This window comes from Erythrolamprus reginae, chromosome 1 (assembly GCF_031021105.1).
Source record: "Erythrolamprus reginae isolate rEryReg1 chromosome 1, rEryReg1.hap1, whole genome shotgun sequence".
NCBI classification, from domain to species: Eukaryota; Metazoa; Chordata; class Lepidosauria; order Squamata; family Dipsadidae; genus Erythrolamprus; species Erythrolamprus reginae.
In genome coordinates this window covers 217,095,781-217,114,085 of record NC_091950.1, presented here as the reverse complement: position 1 = coordinate 217,114,085, position 18,305 = coordinate 217,095,781, and the positions used below count along the sequence as shown (strand labels likewise).

The 18,305-nt window shown below is 39.2% G+C and overlaps 1 protein-coding gene across 1 annotated transcript in view; it reads left to right on the top strand.

Moving 5' to 3' along the window:
• Positions 1 to 12,331, top strand: part of IKZF2 (IKAROS family zinc finger 2) — a 270,987-nt gene extending 258,656 nt beyond the window's left edge. The window contains exon 9 of the mRNA XM_070732188.1: positions 12,275 to 12,331. Coding sequence (XP_070588289.1) covers positions 12,275 to 12,307 — 33 coding nt within the window. The 3' untranslated portion in view covers positions 12,308 to 12,331. The remainder of the gene's footprint in view (positions 1 to 12,274) is intronic.
• Positions 12,332 to 18,305: the final 5,974 nt, after the last annotated feature.

The following is an 18,305-nucleotide window of genomic DNA, read 5'->3' as shown; positions in this document are numbered from 1 at the left end:
TAGTTGCATCCCACAAGTTCTGAGGGGTGGTGTCTGTATTTTTATTGATTTCAAAAAATATTTTTAATTCCTTTTCAATCCATTCTTTATATTCTTTCTCTTTCAAAATATTTCTATTCATTTGCCAATTACGATGTTTTTTAATATTTCTCATATAGACTATAACTGGATTATGGTCTGCCCAAGTATTAACATCTATTTCTACTTCTTGTATATACTCTGCTGTTGTTTTGGGGGCCCACACCATATCTATTCTAGTCCAAATTTTGTGGGGGTTTGAGTAAAAAGTATATTGCCTACTGTGGGGATGCCTTTCCCTCCATATATCATTCAATAGCAATTCTGCTTTCATTTTTTGAAAAGTTGAGGGCAATAAATTCTTTTTTTTCTTTTTACAACTTTTCTTCACCCCCGAATGGTCTAATTGTCTATTTGTTATGGCATTAAAATCTCCAATAATTAACATATTTTCCAAATTTAATTCTAAAATTTTTTGATGTAATTTTTCATAAAATGCAATTTGGTCATCATTTGGGGCATATATAGAAACAATAGCAAGCGATTTGGGTTCAATATCAATCTGGACAATCAAAATTCTACCTTCATCATCACTATATAGTTGTTTGGAATTTATAGAACTCTCAACATACATTGCCACTCCTCTTTTCTTTTGGTCTGCTAATGCAGCATACATCTTTCCAATTTTATTATTTAACAATAAATTCCGATTACTCTTTTTTATATGTACTTCTTGGAGTATCACAATTTGAGCTTTTTGATTCTTAATTTTGGAAAACATTTGTTTTCTTTTTTTTGGTTCATTAAGTCCATTGACATTTACTGAAAAGATTTTTAAATCTCTCAATGTGGTCATTTGTTGTATTTCTTGGTTTCGCGTTGAGGTTGCTTTCTTCTGGCCCCTTGGTCCTGCTCCTCCGCTTGAGCAAATGCCCCCATGGCTTCGGCCTGCATTGCTTCCAGTTCTTTTGTTATCTGTTCCATTTCGCATATTCCACTGTTTTCATAGAAATCTCTTGCTTGGTCTAGATTCTCCAATTTATATCTCGTTGATTTCCATGTCAATGATAGACCTTGTGGAATAAGCCAACGAAAAGTTATATTTTCTTTAATCAGAAGTTTGGTCAAGAAATGATAATCTCTTCTAGTCTCTCGAACACGTCTCGGAATTTGTTTTAATATTTTTATTTCTTTACCTTGGTGTTGTAATTGTCCCGCTCTTGACCAATGCAATATATCATCTCTCATGCTTTTTCTTACAAATTTGATGTGAATCTCTCGTGGAAGATTAAAACGGCGAATATAGCTGTTAGAAATTCTGAAGACTTCATCGATTTCTTTTTTTATGTCATCTGGGTCCACCTGGAGGATTTTCCCAATAATGTCAGCCATAATGGCCTTTAAATCTTCATCTTTTTCTTCTATTACGTTTTGAAATCGAAGTCCGTATGACGCACGTTGCATTTCCAGATGTGTGATTGATTCATCATACCCTCTGTAACGTGAAGCAGCTTTGTCCTCCAAGTGACCAATTCTTTTCTCCACCTTTTCCGCCTTTTCTTCCACTGCCTTCATTCGTACTTCATTATCTTGCAAGGCTTGCTTGATCTCCTTCATCTGGTCTTTCATTTCACCTGTATCGACTTTCATTTCCGCCATCTCTGCTTTAATTTCATCTCTCTGTTGTGTTGCATCTTGTTGAGATTTTAACATAAAGTCATTTAATGTAGTTAATGTCTCTTGGATTGAAGCCAGAGATGGTTGTTTCTCCTTGTCCTTTTCCTTGGTGAACATAGTTGCAGATAAAGTCTGCTGTGCAGGGGATGGATGTGGTGAACTTTGCGGGGAAGAAATAACAGTTGTTTGCTTCTTGATTGTTTTAGTATGAGTGGAAGTACTTGACATTTTCAGATTTAAATTTAGTGTTATTTTATGTTGGCAATATGTAAACAGATTCTATAAATTCCAGGCCCTCAGTAACAGTTATACTAAATTGATAGCAATTAATTAATAGCAATAAAAATTCTAATTCAAATAAAAGGCTAAATTTCAAATACACTTAAAATATAAAATATATCTAATTAATGCTCAACTTATTAATTCTTATTACTCTAGTCAAAGTTTATATCAAGAAGATGTAAAGAAGAAAAGGGGAAGAAGGAGGAAAGGTTAGTTTAACACAGCAGCAAAAATAAGAAGGAAGAGTCAGCAAAGAGGGAAGGAGGATAAAAACATGTGAAGAAAGGGGGCAATCAGAGTTAAAGACTATTATTCAATTAGGAGGGACAGGAGACCAAAGACCAAAAGAAAATTTAGCAATGCATAAACAGAACCAAGATTAATTGTAATATAATGTGATATAGAATTAAAATTCAAGAATTAAAATTATCAAAGGGAAAACGCGAAAAGAGAAAAAAAAACCAATTGATTGAAGATCTAATTTGTTGTCAGAAACACCTTAATGAATAATGCAAAGGTATTCCGTTATTTGAAGAAAGGTATAGTCTTTAAAAAATTTATAAAACTTTTTCCAAGCAAATGCAGTTTAATTTCACGAAGTTAAAATGAAGTCGGTCCGTCTCTCACAGCCCAGGAAAAAATCTCTCCGCTATAAATCCAACGAAAATGCTGTTAATCCAAAACCGCTATTAATCCAAACGAAATCCAATGGAAATACTCCAACAAAATAATCCAAGTAACGTCGATTAAATAATCCAAATTTTAAAGTTCTCAAATGTAGGAAAAGAGTTTTTTTTCTTTATATATATTTATTCAAAGTTTGTAAGTAGATAGTGAGCAGTCCTGGTCCTTCCGCTAGAAAAATCCCAGCCCGGACTTCATTTTACAATATTCCGTAACCAAATGCTTCAGAAAAGGAAATAAAGTTTTTTCAACCAAATAATATCATTTTGTAAATAATAAATCCTTTAATGTCTCATTTTAAAATCTTCTGGACCTCCTTGTTTGAAAAAATTTAACAGTTCAAAACAAGTGAAAGTGGTTAGAATAAGTTCCGGCTGTTAATTCGCGCCTGGATACAATGTTGTTTTAACAACTTTCTCTTTCGCCTTCGTTTAAACTCCGATTCAATTTTCTTGTTTTTCAAACTTCTTGTTTACCATGGAACATAGAAATTTTTTTACCTTAATTGTAGCTTCTTTGGCAATATTCCTTTTTCAAATAGAGTTGTTCAGTTTCTCTGCTTTTTACTCTCTTGATGTTTCTTGCTTCCCACTGGTTAGGTGGGATCGCAATGGCCGTGTCCTCTTGGAGGAGGACCGGTGCTCCCTGCACCAGAGCTGCAGGATGAACCCTCTGTCCCGGAGCCTCGGCGATGGCTCCCCGGGCAGAGGGGAATCCCCTTTTCTAGGATCGAGCCATCCGGACTCGATCCGATCGCGCTGGGGCGACCTCTGGGAGGGTTGGAGGGGTCTCGAGGCAGAGCCCTGCCAAGAGACTCCGCTGCGATCCTCAGCGAAACCGGAAGTCTCTCCACACAGGAGGTTTCTTCGGTTCTGTCTGAGTGGAATCCACTTTCAATACAGATCAATGCCTTTTGGGCTTTCGTCCGCTCCCAGAACATTTACAAAGCTCTTGGACGTTCTCACTTCTTCTCTGCGACAGCAGTCGGTACGCCTCATGGCGTACCTAGACGACATTGTTATACTGGCAAAGACAAGGGACCAGGTGTATCGGGATCTGCAATTGACCATCAGCACTCTCGAACGCCATGGCTTCACAGTGAATTGGGACAAGAGCCACTTGACGCCCACGAGGAGGCTGGCTCACCTGGGGACCATCATCGATACCACTCAGGGTATGGTCTCCCTTTCCCCGGAGAGGCAGTCCTCCATCAGGAGACTCTTGAGGGATCTGAACGGTCAGAGGTTCCCGAGACTTTCTTTCCTGTCAAAGATTTTGGGGACCCTGGTATCCTGTATAGAGGTAGTACCGTGGGCCAGACATCACTTAAGACCGTTGCAATGGTTCCTGCTTCCTTTCCAAAGGACAAAATCAAGCCACCTACACAGGAGGATTTTCCTTCCGAGGGGGGTTCGCAGCTCGCTAGGCTGGTGGACTTCTCCGGCGTTGGACAAGGGATCCTCATATCTGACGAAATGACATATCACACTGACGACCGATGCCAGTTTGTCGGGATGGGGGGCCCACCTTGCCTCTCAGATGGCCCAGGGCTTATGGGACCGTCGGGACCTACAGGACACCAACATCAACTTCCTGGAGCTGAAGGCGGTCTCGTTGGCCCTCCGGAGTTTCGCCCCCATGGTGCGAGGGCGTCACGTCCTGGTCCTCACGGACAATGTTTCTACCCGGGCCCATATCAACAGGCAGGGCAGCACACGATCTTGTCGCCTAATGAAGGATTCGGAGTCCCTGCTACGGTGGGCAGAGGCCAATTTGGCCTCTATTTCAGCGGAACACATCTCGGGGGTAGACAATGTTTACGCGGACTGGTTGAGTCGGGAGACTCTGGATCCCGGGGAGTGGTGCCTCGACCCCACGATCTTCCAGGAGCTGGTCAGCAGGTTCGGTGAGCCTATACTAGACCTCTTTGCAACTGAGCGGAGGTTCTCCTTCTAGCTCCTTATTGGCCGAGGCGCATCTGGTTCGCAGACTTGGTGGAACTCTCGATCTCGGCCTACTGGAGAATTCCGGATCATCGAGTACTCCTCACACAAGGGGCAATGCGTCATCTGGAGCCTCATTGGTGGCAGCTGACCGTCTGGCACTTGAGCGGGAACATCTGAGGACCCAGCTCGTGCCGGAGGCAGTCATAGACACTATGCAGGCAGCCCGCAGACCATCCACCAGGAGGTTATACCAGAATACTTGGGCGGCGTTCGCCGATTTCTGCAAGCAGAGGCAGGTGGACCCGCAGGGAGCATCTCCCTTGATGGTGCTCTCCTTCTTACAAGCGGGCCTGGACCGGGGTCTTGCCCCAAATACTCTTCGACGCCACGTCGCTGCTCTGTCATCGGTCCTCGTTGGGAGTCACTGCCGTTCCCTCTCGAAGCATCCATGGATCAGAGATTTTCTGCGAGGAGCGACCAACCTAAAACCTTCTGCGGTGCATAGATTTCCTTCCTGGGACCTCTCATTGGTCCTTCATGCCTTGACAGGTCCGCCGTTTGAACCTTTACGACATATCTCCCTGAGGTTCCTATCCATTAAGACTGCCTTCCTGGTGGCTATTACATCAGCCAGGAGGGTCTCAGAAATTTCAGCACTATCAATCAGACAAGACCTTTGCCGGTTTTATCCAGACAGGGTGGTGCTTCGATTGGACCCAGCCTTTGTTCCAAAGGTGAACACTTATTTTCATAGGTCACAAGACATCGTGGTGCCGGACTTCTGCACCCACGGCAGCCACCCCTCTGAGCTGAGGTGGCACAAGCTGGACGTTAGACGTGCTTTAAAAATCTATATACGTCGAACGCAAGAGTTCAGATCTTCCAAGGGTCTCTTTGTGTCTTTCTCCACCAGAACGATGGGTAAGAAGGTGTCTCCTCAAACCATCAGCCGGTGGTTGAGGGATTGTATCTCAGAGGCCTAATCTGCCAAGAACACTACCATACCACAAGGGATAACTGCTCACTCCACCAGGAGTGCGGCCACGTCATCGGCCTGGAGGACACAGGCTTCACTCGAGGACATTTGTCGAGCTGCCACGTGGGCAGCCCCGTCCCACATTACAGGATAGACTCCTTTGCTTCCTCGGAAGCGGCCTTTGGAAGGAGGGTGTTACAGGGTGTGTGTTCATTTTCAGAACCCCTGGTCCAACCTTCTCCCTCCCTCTGACTCTAACTTGGGTATATCCCATCCTGGACTCTCCTTGCAAGTGCATTGGAGAAGGACCGTTATACTTACCTGAACGGTCTTCTCGATGCACTGCAAGGAGAGTCCAGACCCACCCGGTTGTTGGGACCAGGGTCACTTATTTGTTGTTGTTCTGGTTAGAATTTGAGGGTTGATCCAAGTTTAATAAACCTTAATTTGACATTACTGCTCCTTCGTGCTTATTAGACTGGAGGGCTAAGGGGGCGGTGCCTGACTAATATTTAAATATTTAAATTAAACTCAGTCCCAGCCAATCAGGCTGAGAATAACCCATCCTGGACTCTCCTTGCAGTGCATCGAGAAAACCGTTCAGGTAAGTATAACGGTCCTTTTCCTCTTTGATCCATAACTGTAAATTTATTATCTTCTGCTGTTTTTTTTAAAAAAAATTCAATCTAGATTATAGCCTTGATATTCTTCAAGAGCCCATTCTACAGACATGATCTGCCAGATTCTACCCCATACTGTGTCTATACACAAATGCTCCCTTCAAATAGAACGCCAGCAGGCAAGCAAAGGCCCATCCATTCATGACACGTTTAGAACAAATTCAGAATTGGACTCTGTTGAGAAGCAAACACATGTCACATTCAACCCCACAAGTGAAGGGTATCATGCTATCTTTCCCCATTGTAAGTGTTCTTGCAGGTGTTTTTGTGGTTAAGGTTTTTGTGGTTAGGCTAGATAAATGAGTAGAGGGATGACATTTGGATTGAATTTATTTAGATGCAAAAAGAATTTAATAGTAGACACGAATTATCAGCTGGTTTAAAAAATAGTACAGTACTTCAAAAGAAAAGCTCCTTGAAATCCACACGTCAATAATATGACACTTGCTCCCTCTTATGGCAAAAAATATTAATGAGACAATTTGGGGGAAATTATATTTGTCATTTAACAACATGATTTATTTCCTGTTTTGCAAGAGATCAAATGTACCCAGTATGTAATCTGTTAAAATTTACATTGTCATTTGATTTGCTCTCTCTCTCTCTCTCTCCTTTTTAGACAATCTCTCAAAAAAATTCTAAAATATTTTCAGTTCTATTTGCAGGAATCTATCTCTTTAGCCTGTTCTCTTTCCAGTTTATTCATAGCAATAGCACTTAGACTTATATACTGCTTCACAGTACTTCACAGCCCTCTCAAAGCAGTTTACAGAGTCAGCATATTGCCCCAAACAATCTGGGCCCTCATTTTTCTGACTCTGAAACGGTGGAAGATTGAGTCAACTTTGAGCTGGTGAGAATGGAACTCTTGGCAGTTGGCAGAATTAGCCTGCTCTTCCAGCACTTAGAGCAGTGATGGTGAACCCATGGCACAGGTGCCATAGGTGGCATGTGGAGCCGTATTTGCTAGCACACTAGCTGTTGCCCTAGCTCAACTCCAATGTGCATGTATGTGTGGTCAGCAGATTTTTGGCTCTCACAGATGCTCTGAGAGGGGGGGAATGGGAGAGGATGTTTTTACTCTCCCCTGGCTCCAGGAAAGTCTTTGGAGCCTGGGGAGGACGAAACACCAGAAATTGGGAAACAGGCCGTTTCCAGCCTCCAGAGGGCCTCCAGGGTTGTGGGAAGCTGTTTTCGCTCTCCCAAGGCATTGTATTATGGATGTGGACACTCACGTATGCGTGATAATGCACACCCATGCTTTTTCAGCACCCGAGGGAAAAATGGTTCGTCATCACTGACTTAGAGTAATGTATGCTATTTGAAATCAAAGTTAAAAGAAACATTAAAAAAATATTAAAACTCAACAGCATTAGGCTTTGATGGTTGAAGAATTAATTGATAAGGATCGAAGAACTTATTCCCTCATGTACATCCTATTGTAGCTTTGTGTATAATTACACTTTATACTGAACTACATTTTCCTTTACTGATACTGCACCATAAAGAATATCTGAAATGAATATTGGAACTGGGATTTTAGAAGAGGTTGTGGATGTCATTTCTCATCCTTTTCACACCATGCTGTTACCAATGTACACAAAGGATACAAACAGAAAATTGAACAGAAAATTGAATTATCAACCAAAATCTTTATCACTCAGAGAAGTGACCAGTTCATTTTATCAAACTGTATTAAATACCTTTTCACACTTCCCCACATCAGAATGACATTCTGTAATTATGTAACTCCTTATGTAGCTCTTCACCAGATTTTTATATAATCGTATCTGATTGTTTAAATATACACTATTTCCCCCTCTTTTCAATTTTCTTATGCTTGACTTTCAAATTTTTTAGAAGACATATTTACTATTTGGGTATTTGCCCTGTTGCTTGTTTTTTTAAATACAGTTAAAACAGGAAAGCACAATCTTTTGAATAGGGTAGCTGGAAACACAAATGGATTTTTTCTTTTATCTCTGTTTGCGAGTGTTATTATAGATTTCACTGGACAACGAAGATTTTTTCCTGGACACATCTAGATTTTAAATCACAAAAATAACCTGCAATTTAACATCACATACCATTTTATAAAAATCTTTTGTTTTAATACAATGACAATGTAAACTCTTCAGTACCTGTTGGCTATGCTGAATGAATGAAAAGAACATATGAAAATTGCATTACATTAAAAAGAAATAGCCACTCTAAATGCACGGTTCCAGAACATTTAAAAAATGGCTTACAAATCACTTGTTGATCAACGAAGATGGATCTCTGCTTCATATAAAACTCAAACTTAGGAATTTCATTTTTTGAGATAGATGTTTCCAAGAATGCCAAGATTAAGGAAGTTATTTTTGTTGGTTCACATATCAGATATGACAAATAATTTGAAAATCTGCTACCGAACCAGAGAAAATCACCTGGAAATTATTCAAGGATCTCATTGAGAATTTTCTTAGCAACTAAAGAGCACCAAACTACAGTCAGCTAGTTGACAAAATTCTTAGAGCATAAAAGATCATGAGGTGCATCCTGTAACCATAGTTCCCTCTAAGCTGAGCAGTGAGCAATCGCTCACTTAAAAATCATCATCAACTCAGAGTTTTCCAAACCTGCCCAGAAGCCGAGAGGGAAAGAGTGAGAGGGAAGGAGAGAGAGAGGAAGAGAGGGAGAGAGAGAAACAGATAGAAAAAAGAGAGGAAGGAAAAGAGAAAGAAAAAGAATGGGAGTAAGGAAGAGAGAAAGAAAATCAAAATCTAGTTTGAAACTAGCTCAACTATTTAAGTGGCATTTTGATATTGATAGAGTTGCCCTATTATGAGCTCACTGTTATAGACACACAGTATGTATGTATTTATTTATTTATTTATTTATTATTTCTGTGCCGCCCAGTCCCGAAGGGACTGCCGCTCAGACACTATACTTTTCCGCCCACCCCCCCAAAAAATTAGAGGGAACACTGCCTGTAACTGAGGATTTACAGCATTTTCTGCATTCACACTTTGACTTCTTTGCTGAATATCTAGGTGCAGTCAGTGACAAACAGGGCAAAGGTTTCACCAGGATATTGCCACAATGGAAAAAATCAATTTCCATACTTCCATCTGATGAAAATATCATCAAACATTCTTACGTAAAGAAGGGGCTTAGGGATAAGTGTTGAGAAAGCATTTTCCCCCAACCAGCCTTGAAAATATATCATGCCTTTGAAATAAACCAGGTCAGGAAACAAGATATTAAAACTGCTATTTTATTCATGTGAGCTATGACAAGATATTGAAGGTCTGACCTTATTTATCCTTCCCTCTCTCTTCCTGAAGAAGTCAAGGTGGGGCAATCTTTATTTCTTTCTCCTGTCTTGTTTGCTGGGTTAAGTTTATGCTTGCCTAATTAATAGTTGCCTCATACTTTAAGGCTATCTCTGCATTGCTTTACTGTTTTACAAGATGATGGCCTATTGTGGAGCTATTAATTTACCAATGGCTGATTTGTTATTGCCAAAGTTAAGATAGCAACAAACTCACAAAATCTGCTGGCAAGATACAATGTATTGACATCATTATTGGTGTTCCTGGTGACTTGAAGTTCTGGGAGATGCTGATGTAAAGTGCCTCAATATCCATGCTAGCTAAAGTAGATTTGAAATAAATTTAGTGTTAGAGAGATTGCCAATGAGATTCCACCTTAGTAACTCAGTGGTGTCTGTCAAGTAACTGGAAATCTGGTGGCATAAAATCTGAGTATAGAATTCTTGAAACTCAATAATTGTGATGCTTCTGATGCTTAAAGAAAATGGGGTGGCCTGGTATATGTATCAGGGGAAGTAAGGAGAAGATATTTTGCCATGGCCCTTGGCATGTCTCTGACATCGTTTGGAAATTGTATAGTTCCTTCTGATAAGTTACTGTAAGATTTCAGGATAAACATTGATAAAATATAGTATTCAGAGCTACTTTCTAGTTTCTTTGATATAATCCACATTATTGCTTCCCAACTTAACCAATTTAAACTTCAGTTTTCTTCTATTCTAAGTCCAAAATTTCAGATTACTTTAAATAATATCTTGGAATTGATTGTTTACATCTTGGAAGAAGAAAAATATTCTCTTATACATCAATTTTATTTTGAAGACTGTAGCTAAGTACAGTGGTACCTCATCTTATGAACTTAATTCATTCCATGATGAGGTTCGCAAGTAAAAAAGTTTGTAAGATGAAACAATGTTTCCCATAGGAATCAATGTAAAAGCAAATAATGCGTGCCAACCCATTAGGAAAAATTTAAGGCTTAAAAAAAAAGCAGCGGGCGAACAAAGTGAAGGCTAACAGAGTGGAGATGGACAGCGAGGAGAAGCAAGGAATGGAGGTCCTAATGAAGGCTAACACCGCCCCAAATTGCTCCCAAAATCACCCCTCTAAATGCTTCCAAGATTGCCCCAAATCGCTCCTAAAATTGCCCCTTCAAAACCTTCATATGCTGCCTCAAATTGCTCCTAAAATTGCCCCTCCAAAAGCTTCCTACGTTGCCCCAAATCACTCCAAAAATCACTCCTCCAAAAGCATCCTATGTTGCCCCAAATTGCTCCTAAAATCACCCCTCCAAACCCTCCTACATTGCCCCAAATCACTCCTAAAATCGCCCCTCCAAAACCTTCCTATGTTGCCCCAAATCACTCCAAAAATCACCCCTCCAAAAGCTTCTATGTTGTCCCAAATTGCTCCTAAAATCACCCCTCCAGCTGCTTCCTATGTCACCCTATTGAGGTCCTAATGAAGGCAAATGGAGTGAAGAAAGGCAGCAAGGAGAAACCAGGCAAACATTTACTATGCCACCCAAATCGAGGTCCTAATGAAGGTAAATGGAGCGAGGAAAGGCAGCAAGGAGAAACCAGGCATTTTGAAAGAAGAGCTGATTTTGGAAGACTTTGGAAGCGATTTGGGGTGGCATAGGAAGCTTTTGGGGGAGCAATTTTGGAGGCAATTTAGGGTGGCTTAAGGAGCATCTGGAGGGGTTATCTTGGGAGCAATTGGAGCGGTGTAAGAAGCTTTTGGAGGGGTGATTTTGAAGGCGATTTGAGGCAAAGGAAGAGGTAGGTTAGGGGGGATTTTGGCAGCGAGATGGGGTGGCTGCAGGGAGCAGAGGAAGCAGAGGGCTAGAGGAGAAAGTGGCAGGGAAATGGGCCGCCTCGGGACTGCAGGTGCAAGCAAAAGGAGGCAGGGAATCCCAGCGGGGGTGGCAAGCAAATAGGAAATCCTGGCAGTGGCAGTCACAAGACAGGGGAATCTCTGTGGCAGTAAGAGAGTGCACGCGCAATAAGAGAGCCCACGCACCCGGGCTCGGGTTCGTAAGGTGGAAATGGTTCTTAAGAAGAGGCAAACAAATCTTAAACACCAGTTTCGTATCTTGAAAAGTTCGTATGAAGAGGCATTCATAAGATGAGGTATCACTGTACTTGCATGCTTGAACGACGTAATAATAAATATAATTATTACTGATACACTGCTGAAAAATATGGCTTTTTAATGGACAGAGCTATTCCAGGGTTTCAATAGTGCCACTTAAGCAAGGCTTCACATCTGCAGAAACAACTTGACTGCTCAAGGTGGTATAAACTAGGTGTTAGACTACATCATGGACCAGGTACAAGTCTACCTTCTACTACAATGATCACAAGATGCTATTGAACCACATAGGGTTGTTGGGATTAGGCAATGCCATCTTGAGCTTCTGGAAGAAATGTAGGATATTACTCAAACTTCAATCAATCAATCAAACTAACAAACAAACAAACAATCAGTGTGGCAGAATTTCAGACTAGTCCATCTGTAAACTTTCATTTAATCTGAATAGCATAATATGTTGCTTTCATATTTGTTGTACTTTTCCACTGGGTAAAGAAGTCTATTAATAGTTGAATAAGAAATGAAGAGTATAAAGGAATGTATATAATTTATTCTATTTTATTGCTTGTGACACAATGTGTTTTGCCTTCCCTGAGAAAGTGTTTAGAGAGGTCTACAGACTTGTTCAGCTGAAGAAAAAGAATTATCATTCATCCGCCATCTGGTAGCAGGACTTATTTTTAATTAGTCAAGTTGTGCCATAAAGGAGAGGTCTAAATAACTGAGTGGAAAGGGAACAACACTGCACACAGGATCACCAATTATTAGCCCAATGAGCCATGAAATGATGATCCATTCAGCTACATGGGAAGTTAATGACAGCCCATATTATTAGGCTCAGACATGGCTGACTGAACATTCTCAGGAAAATTGAGAAGGTAGCAAGAAGGAATTTATTTTCTTGCAGTTGTCTCCATCATCCATCTGCAAGAGAGATGTTTTCATATATTATATTGTAACACAGAAAACCAGTGCTAGATGCAGAGTTTTGTTGGGACATTTTTGGAGGGCAAGGTGGTCTTTTATTTGTCCTCCTTGCTAACTTGCAAGTCTCTCTTCTAGTCCCTATCCTCTTCTTCTGACTCACTGTGCCCCTCTCTTTGCACACATCTTTCTGCCTGAATTCCCACATTTTGCCTCTTTTTTTTTTAAAAAAAATAATTTTTATTAATTTACAAAGAGTTATATACAAAGGGAGGAAGATACATCTTAATTGATAACATTATGATAACATATACCCACGGGCATAATATAATTATTCTGTTCAGTTACACTTTGTCTAATCAATATACATATCAGAATCATAACCTATTATAGCTGAAATACTATATCTTTATAGTTCATTATCCTTTAAGTCTTCTGGGTATTCCTCCCATCCCCTTCCCCCCACTGAACTATGATAGTTCTAAAAAAAGTTTAGATTGTTAATTGGGCGGCATATGGTTGCCGCGGTTTTGTTGTTATTTTATTTTTATCAATACATTTCTAAATTACACTTGAGAAGAGATCGTATTGGATTGATCAAAATATTCATAATAATCCGATATAACCATTCAGAGTTTTACGTTTTGTATAGCCATTTCTACGCTATCCATTAATATATTTAATCTACATTTTATATTATTTCCTTGTTTTTCTTTCCTTTCTCCATTTGTTTTTTATTTTTTACCCAGTCGTAAAATTTTTCCCAATTCTTATAGAATCTCGAATCTTCTTTATTTTTAAGTTTTTGGGTGAGCCTATCCATTTCTGCACAATCATAATTTTTTTTAATAATTTCTCTTTCATTTGGTGTATTGTCTCTTTTCCAATTTTGTGCTATTGTGATTCTTGTAGCTGTAATTATATGTTGTATTAGGTATGTGTCTTCTTTTTTAATTTTCGAATCCATTATGCTCAGGAGGAATATTTCTGGTGTAAGTTTTAATGAGATTGCTGTGATTTGTTGTATCCATATTTGAATTTTTTACCATACTTTTTTAATGGGAGGGCATGTCCACCATAGATGAAAGAAGGTTCCGACTTTGCTATTGCATCTCCAACAGTTTGGTTTTATGTTGGGGTAGATCTTGGCCAGTCTCGTTGGTGATAAGTGCCATCTATAAAACATTTTTTGTAGATTTTCTTTATACGGAACTGATTTAGTAATTTTCAGGTTTCTCCACATTTGTTCCCATTGTTCAATATAAATGCTATGACCTATGTTTTTGGCCCAGGTGATCATATTTTCTTTTACTAATTCAGTTTCCATAGTGTACCCCATTATATAATGTATATAATTATACATTTTGGTTATAAATTTTTTCCCATATCCTAGTAATATTTTATCAATTATACTATCTTTTTCTTGGATTCCTTCTTTCTTTTTGTCTTTATTCCATTTTGTCAAAATTTGGGCGTAGGACCACCAGTCAATATCGATATTTTGGTTTCGTAGTTGTTGTCTAGATTTTATACCCCCTTTCTCATCTAGTGTGTGATTATAATTCAGTACTTTTTGTGTTTGAAATAGGTTAGGGTGTCTAAGTGCTTCAAGGCTGGAGTACCATCTAAGGATTTTGCAGTAGTGTTCTTTTTTAATTCTTAACCAAACATTTATTAAAGAGTCCCTGATCATGTGGCTTCTAAAGTATACTGGAGTTTTCTCTTTTTCGCTCCATAGGAAGCTATGCCATCCTTGGAGAATATTATGTCCTTCCAAGGCCAGGAGTCTCTGGTCTTGGAGGGTTATCCATTCTTTTGCCCATAAAAGGACCGATGCTTCGTAGTAAGCTTGAAAGTTTGGTAGTCCAAATCCGCCTTGTGTTACCCTGTCTTGTAAAGCTTTAAATCTCACCCTTGGTTTTTTCCCCACCCAGATAAATTTTGAAATAGTTGTGTTTATTTTGGTGAAAAATTTTTTGTTTAATTTTATTGGGATCGTCTGGAATAAATATAAAAATTTAGGTAATATAGACATTTTGATTGTGGCTATCCTCCCTGATAATGAGATGTGAATTTTATTCCACCTGATTAACTGTTGTTCTGTTTTTTTAATAAGGGGATCATAATTATCCTTTTGTATTGTACCACATCTATTAGTTAGTATTATGCCCAGATATTTTACTTTTTTGATGGTTTGGATTCCTAATATTTTTTCTAGTTCCTATTCTTGTTTAATGTCCATATTTTTGGTTATGATTTTAGTTTTTTGTTTATTTTTGCCTCTTATATCACATCACAATGAGAGCCAGTTCTAGGAGACTGTGAGTTCTAGGCATGGGTTTAGAACTAGTTTAGTCCTAGGGTGACTTTAGGCCAGTCACTCTCTCTGTCTCTGTTGTGATAATATAGGAGGAAGAAAAAGTTCTAGATATGTTTCTATGAAGAATATTAAAAAATATGTCTATCATTAATTCAAAATTACATACTTGTTTTTAGTAAAAATTGAGTTCTTTCATAAATTAGTTGTCTGGCTATCATGTACTTGCTTTTCAAAAGGATATTCCAAATATTTTCAGCCAAATCTATATAAAAAGTGAAAATAATGGCACACAGCAAGGCCGGGTGGTGGTGGCCCTTTTCTGCGCAAAATAAACAAATAAGCATCTATTTTTCTTATGATCAGGAATGTTCAGTATACTATATCAATACCAAAGGGGGAAAATATTTGAGATTTGGAACCTAAAAAATATATAAACTGAAAAAAGTGCTCAAAATCATGGGGGGCATTTTCTGAGCAAAATAAACAAATAAGCATCATATTTTTCAGTTCAATTTTTATATCATTATGTTCAGAAATGTTCAAACTAGTAATCCAATGCAAAAAGTTTTAATGATATTTTGAATTTGAAGTCTGAAATACAGTGGTACCTCAAGATACGAACCCCTCGTCTTACGAACAACTCGTGATACGAACCCGGGGTTCAGAAAAATGTTGCCTCTTCTTACGAACTTTTTTCGAGTTACAAACCGGCGTTCGGAGACAGATGGGAAGCCGTGCGGCTGTTTTAAAAAATGACAGCCGGGCGGCGAGGCTTCCCAGCAGCCTCCCGAACGCCGGTTCGTAACTCGAAAAAAGTTCGTAAGAAGAGGCAAAATTTTTCTGAACCCCGGGTTCGGTTCGGGAGGTTGCTGGGAAGCCCCCCAACCCGGCTGTGACCTTTTAAAACAGCCGCGCGGCTTCCCAGCTGTCTCCGAATGCCGAACGCGGAAGTTCGGCTTTGGCGTTCAGCTTCAGGAGAGAGCTGGGAAGGTGCGCGGCTGTTTTAAAAGGTCACAGCCGGGCAGAGGGCTTCCCAGCACCCCCCCCCAAACCCCGAACTTTTGCCGAACTTCCAGGTTCGGGGTTCGGGGGGGTGCTGGGAAGCCCCCCCAGCCCGGCTGTGACTTTTTAAAACAGCCGCACGGCTTCCCAGCTGTCGCTGAACGCCGAACGCGGAAGTTCAGCTTTGGCGTTCGGCTTCAGGAGAGAGCTGGGAAGCCACACGGCTGTTTTAAAAGGTCACAGACGGGCTGGGGGGCTTCCCAGCACCCCCCCAAACCCCGAACTTTTGCCGAACTTCCAGGTTCGGGGTTCGGGGGTGCTGGGAAGACCCCCAGCCTGGCTGTGACCTTTTAAAAAAAACCGCGCGGCTTCCCAGCACCCCCCCGAACCCTGAACCCGGAAGTTCGGCAAAAGTTCAGGGTTGGGGGGTGCTGGGAAGCGCCGCCACCCAGCTGTCACCTTTTAAAACAAGGTGACAGCCGGGCGGCAGCGGTTTTTTTGTGGGGGTTTTTTTTGGTTGCACGGATTAATTGACTTTACATTGTTTCCTATGGGAAACAATGTTTCGTCTTACGAACCTTTCGTCTTACGAACCTCCCCCTGGAACCAATTAGGTTCATTAGACGAGGTTTGACTGTATATATAAATTGAAAAAAGTGCACACAGTGGGGGGGGACCCTTTTATGAGCAAAATAAAAGGATAAACATCTATTTTTTCAGTACAATTTTCATATCATTATGTTCAGAAAAGTTCAAACTAGTAATCCAATGCAAAAGGTTTTCATAAAAGTTGAAACTGGCAGGCTAAAAAAAATTTAAAATGAAAATGATTGCACACAGCCGTGGGGGGTGGAGGCCCTATTTCTGAGCAAAAAAATCCAATAAGCATAACTTTTTTCAGTTCATTTTCATTTTTCTAATGATCAGGGATGTTTAAAATAGTGATCCAATGCAAAAAGGGGAAAAAAGTTTGATCTGGCAGCCTGATATAGATAAAAATGAACAAAATTGCACAAAAGCACTAGGGGCAAGCTTTTATGAGCAAAATAAACAAATAAGCATTAATTTTTTCATCTCAATTTTACTTTCATTGTGTTCAGAAAAGTTCAAATTAAGACTTGGCTTTGGGTCACATACGACCCAAACAGAACAGCAGGGGTATTACAGAATGATTCTTTAGCTTTTCCAATATTATCAAAGTGTTTATCTTTAAAAATCATTCATATTTATTTCCATTCTTTTCTTTTTCACTCTAACTTTTGCTTTTCTTGCCTTTTTTAAAATATCTTTTTTATTTTTTCACAAACTTTACATCCATTCATATACCATAATACTAATACATTACATACATATACATTTATTCGAATTGTCATAAACAAATATCATAAATTTGCACCTTTTATAGTTTTATCTCCTGACTGTTTTCCTTCTATATTTCATACTACTCCCCTCCCTCTATCTTCCTCTTTTCCCTCTACCTTCTTTCTCCTTTTCTCTCTCTTAGCTATTTCCCTCCTATATCTCTCCCCTTCCTTTCTACTTCCTCTTCCTCCCTCTTGTCCTTCCCTGAATACTTTTCATCCCAATCCATTATGTGGTTAACAGATGAGCAATCCAAAACCCTGACTTCATTCCAACATGGGTGCTATTCTTAAATTTACAGCTTCCCTTTATACAATTTTAAATATATAATATATTCTTCTAGATACTGTATATCTACTATTGTCTAATGCTGCCTCCTTACCTCCTATTTTACCACCTTTAATTTTCATTTTTTTTCTAATTATTCGCTACTGCTTAACTTCCAAACTTATTGTCTCTTGTACTTTTTAATTTTAGGCCATACTCTTCCCTACCCTCAATTTATATCTTAACTAATTTTTTTTTTTAATTCTGCCATTTCCAAATGCCCTAAATTTCTAGTACCTTTCCCCATTTTATATCTCCTTTCCAACGTTGTTTTCTTTTTTTAAAAAAAACTAGTCTTATCTCTACACTTCCACCCATTGGCTAATAACATTCTAGAACCTCCACAATAAAAAATCCCAATGTGTCAATTATATAATCTTATATAGAGACCTTTAAAAATAATAATTATACAACTCTTGTAACATTCAAATAATATCAATAATTATCTGAATCTCTTTCAACATTAAATCTAATTTATGAATTATACAAATCTTATACAAAAACATGTCTTATAAAGTATGTGTTATTTATTCAAAATTTTATATCCTTCCCAACAACTAACTTACTATAGTCTAATTCATTTCTCTTATCTTTGTTCATCAAAACTTGATTCAAACCAGCATGTAAATTTTATAATCTTATATAAAGATCTTTAAAAGTAATAATTATGCAAAAGTAATAATTATGCAAAAGTAA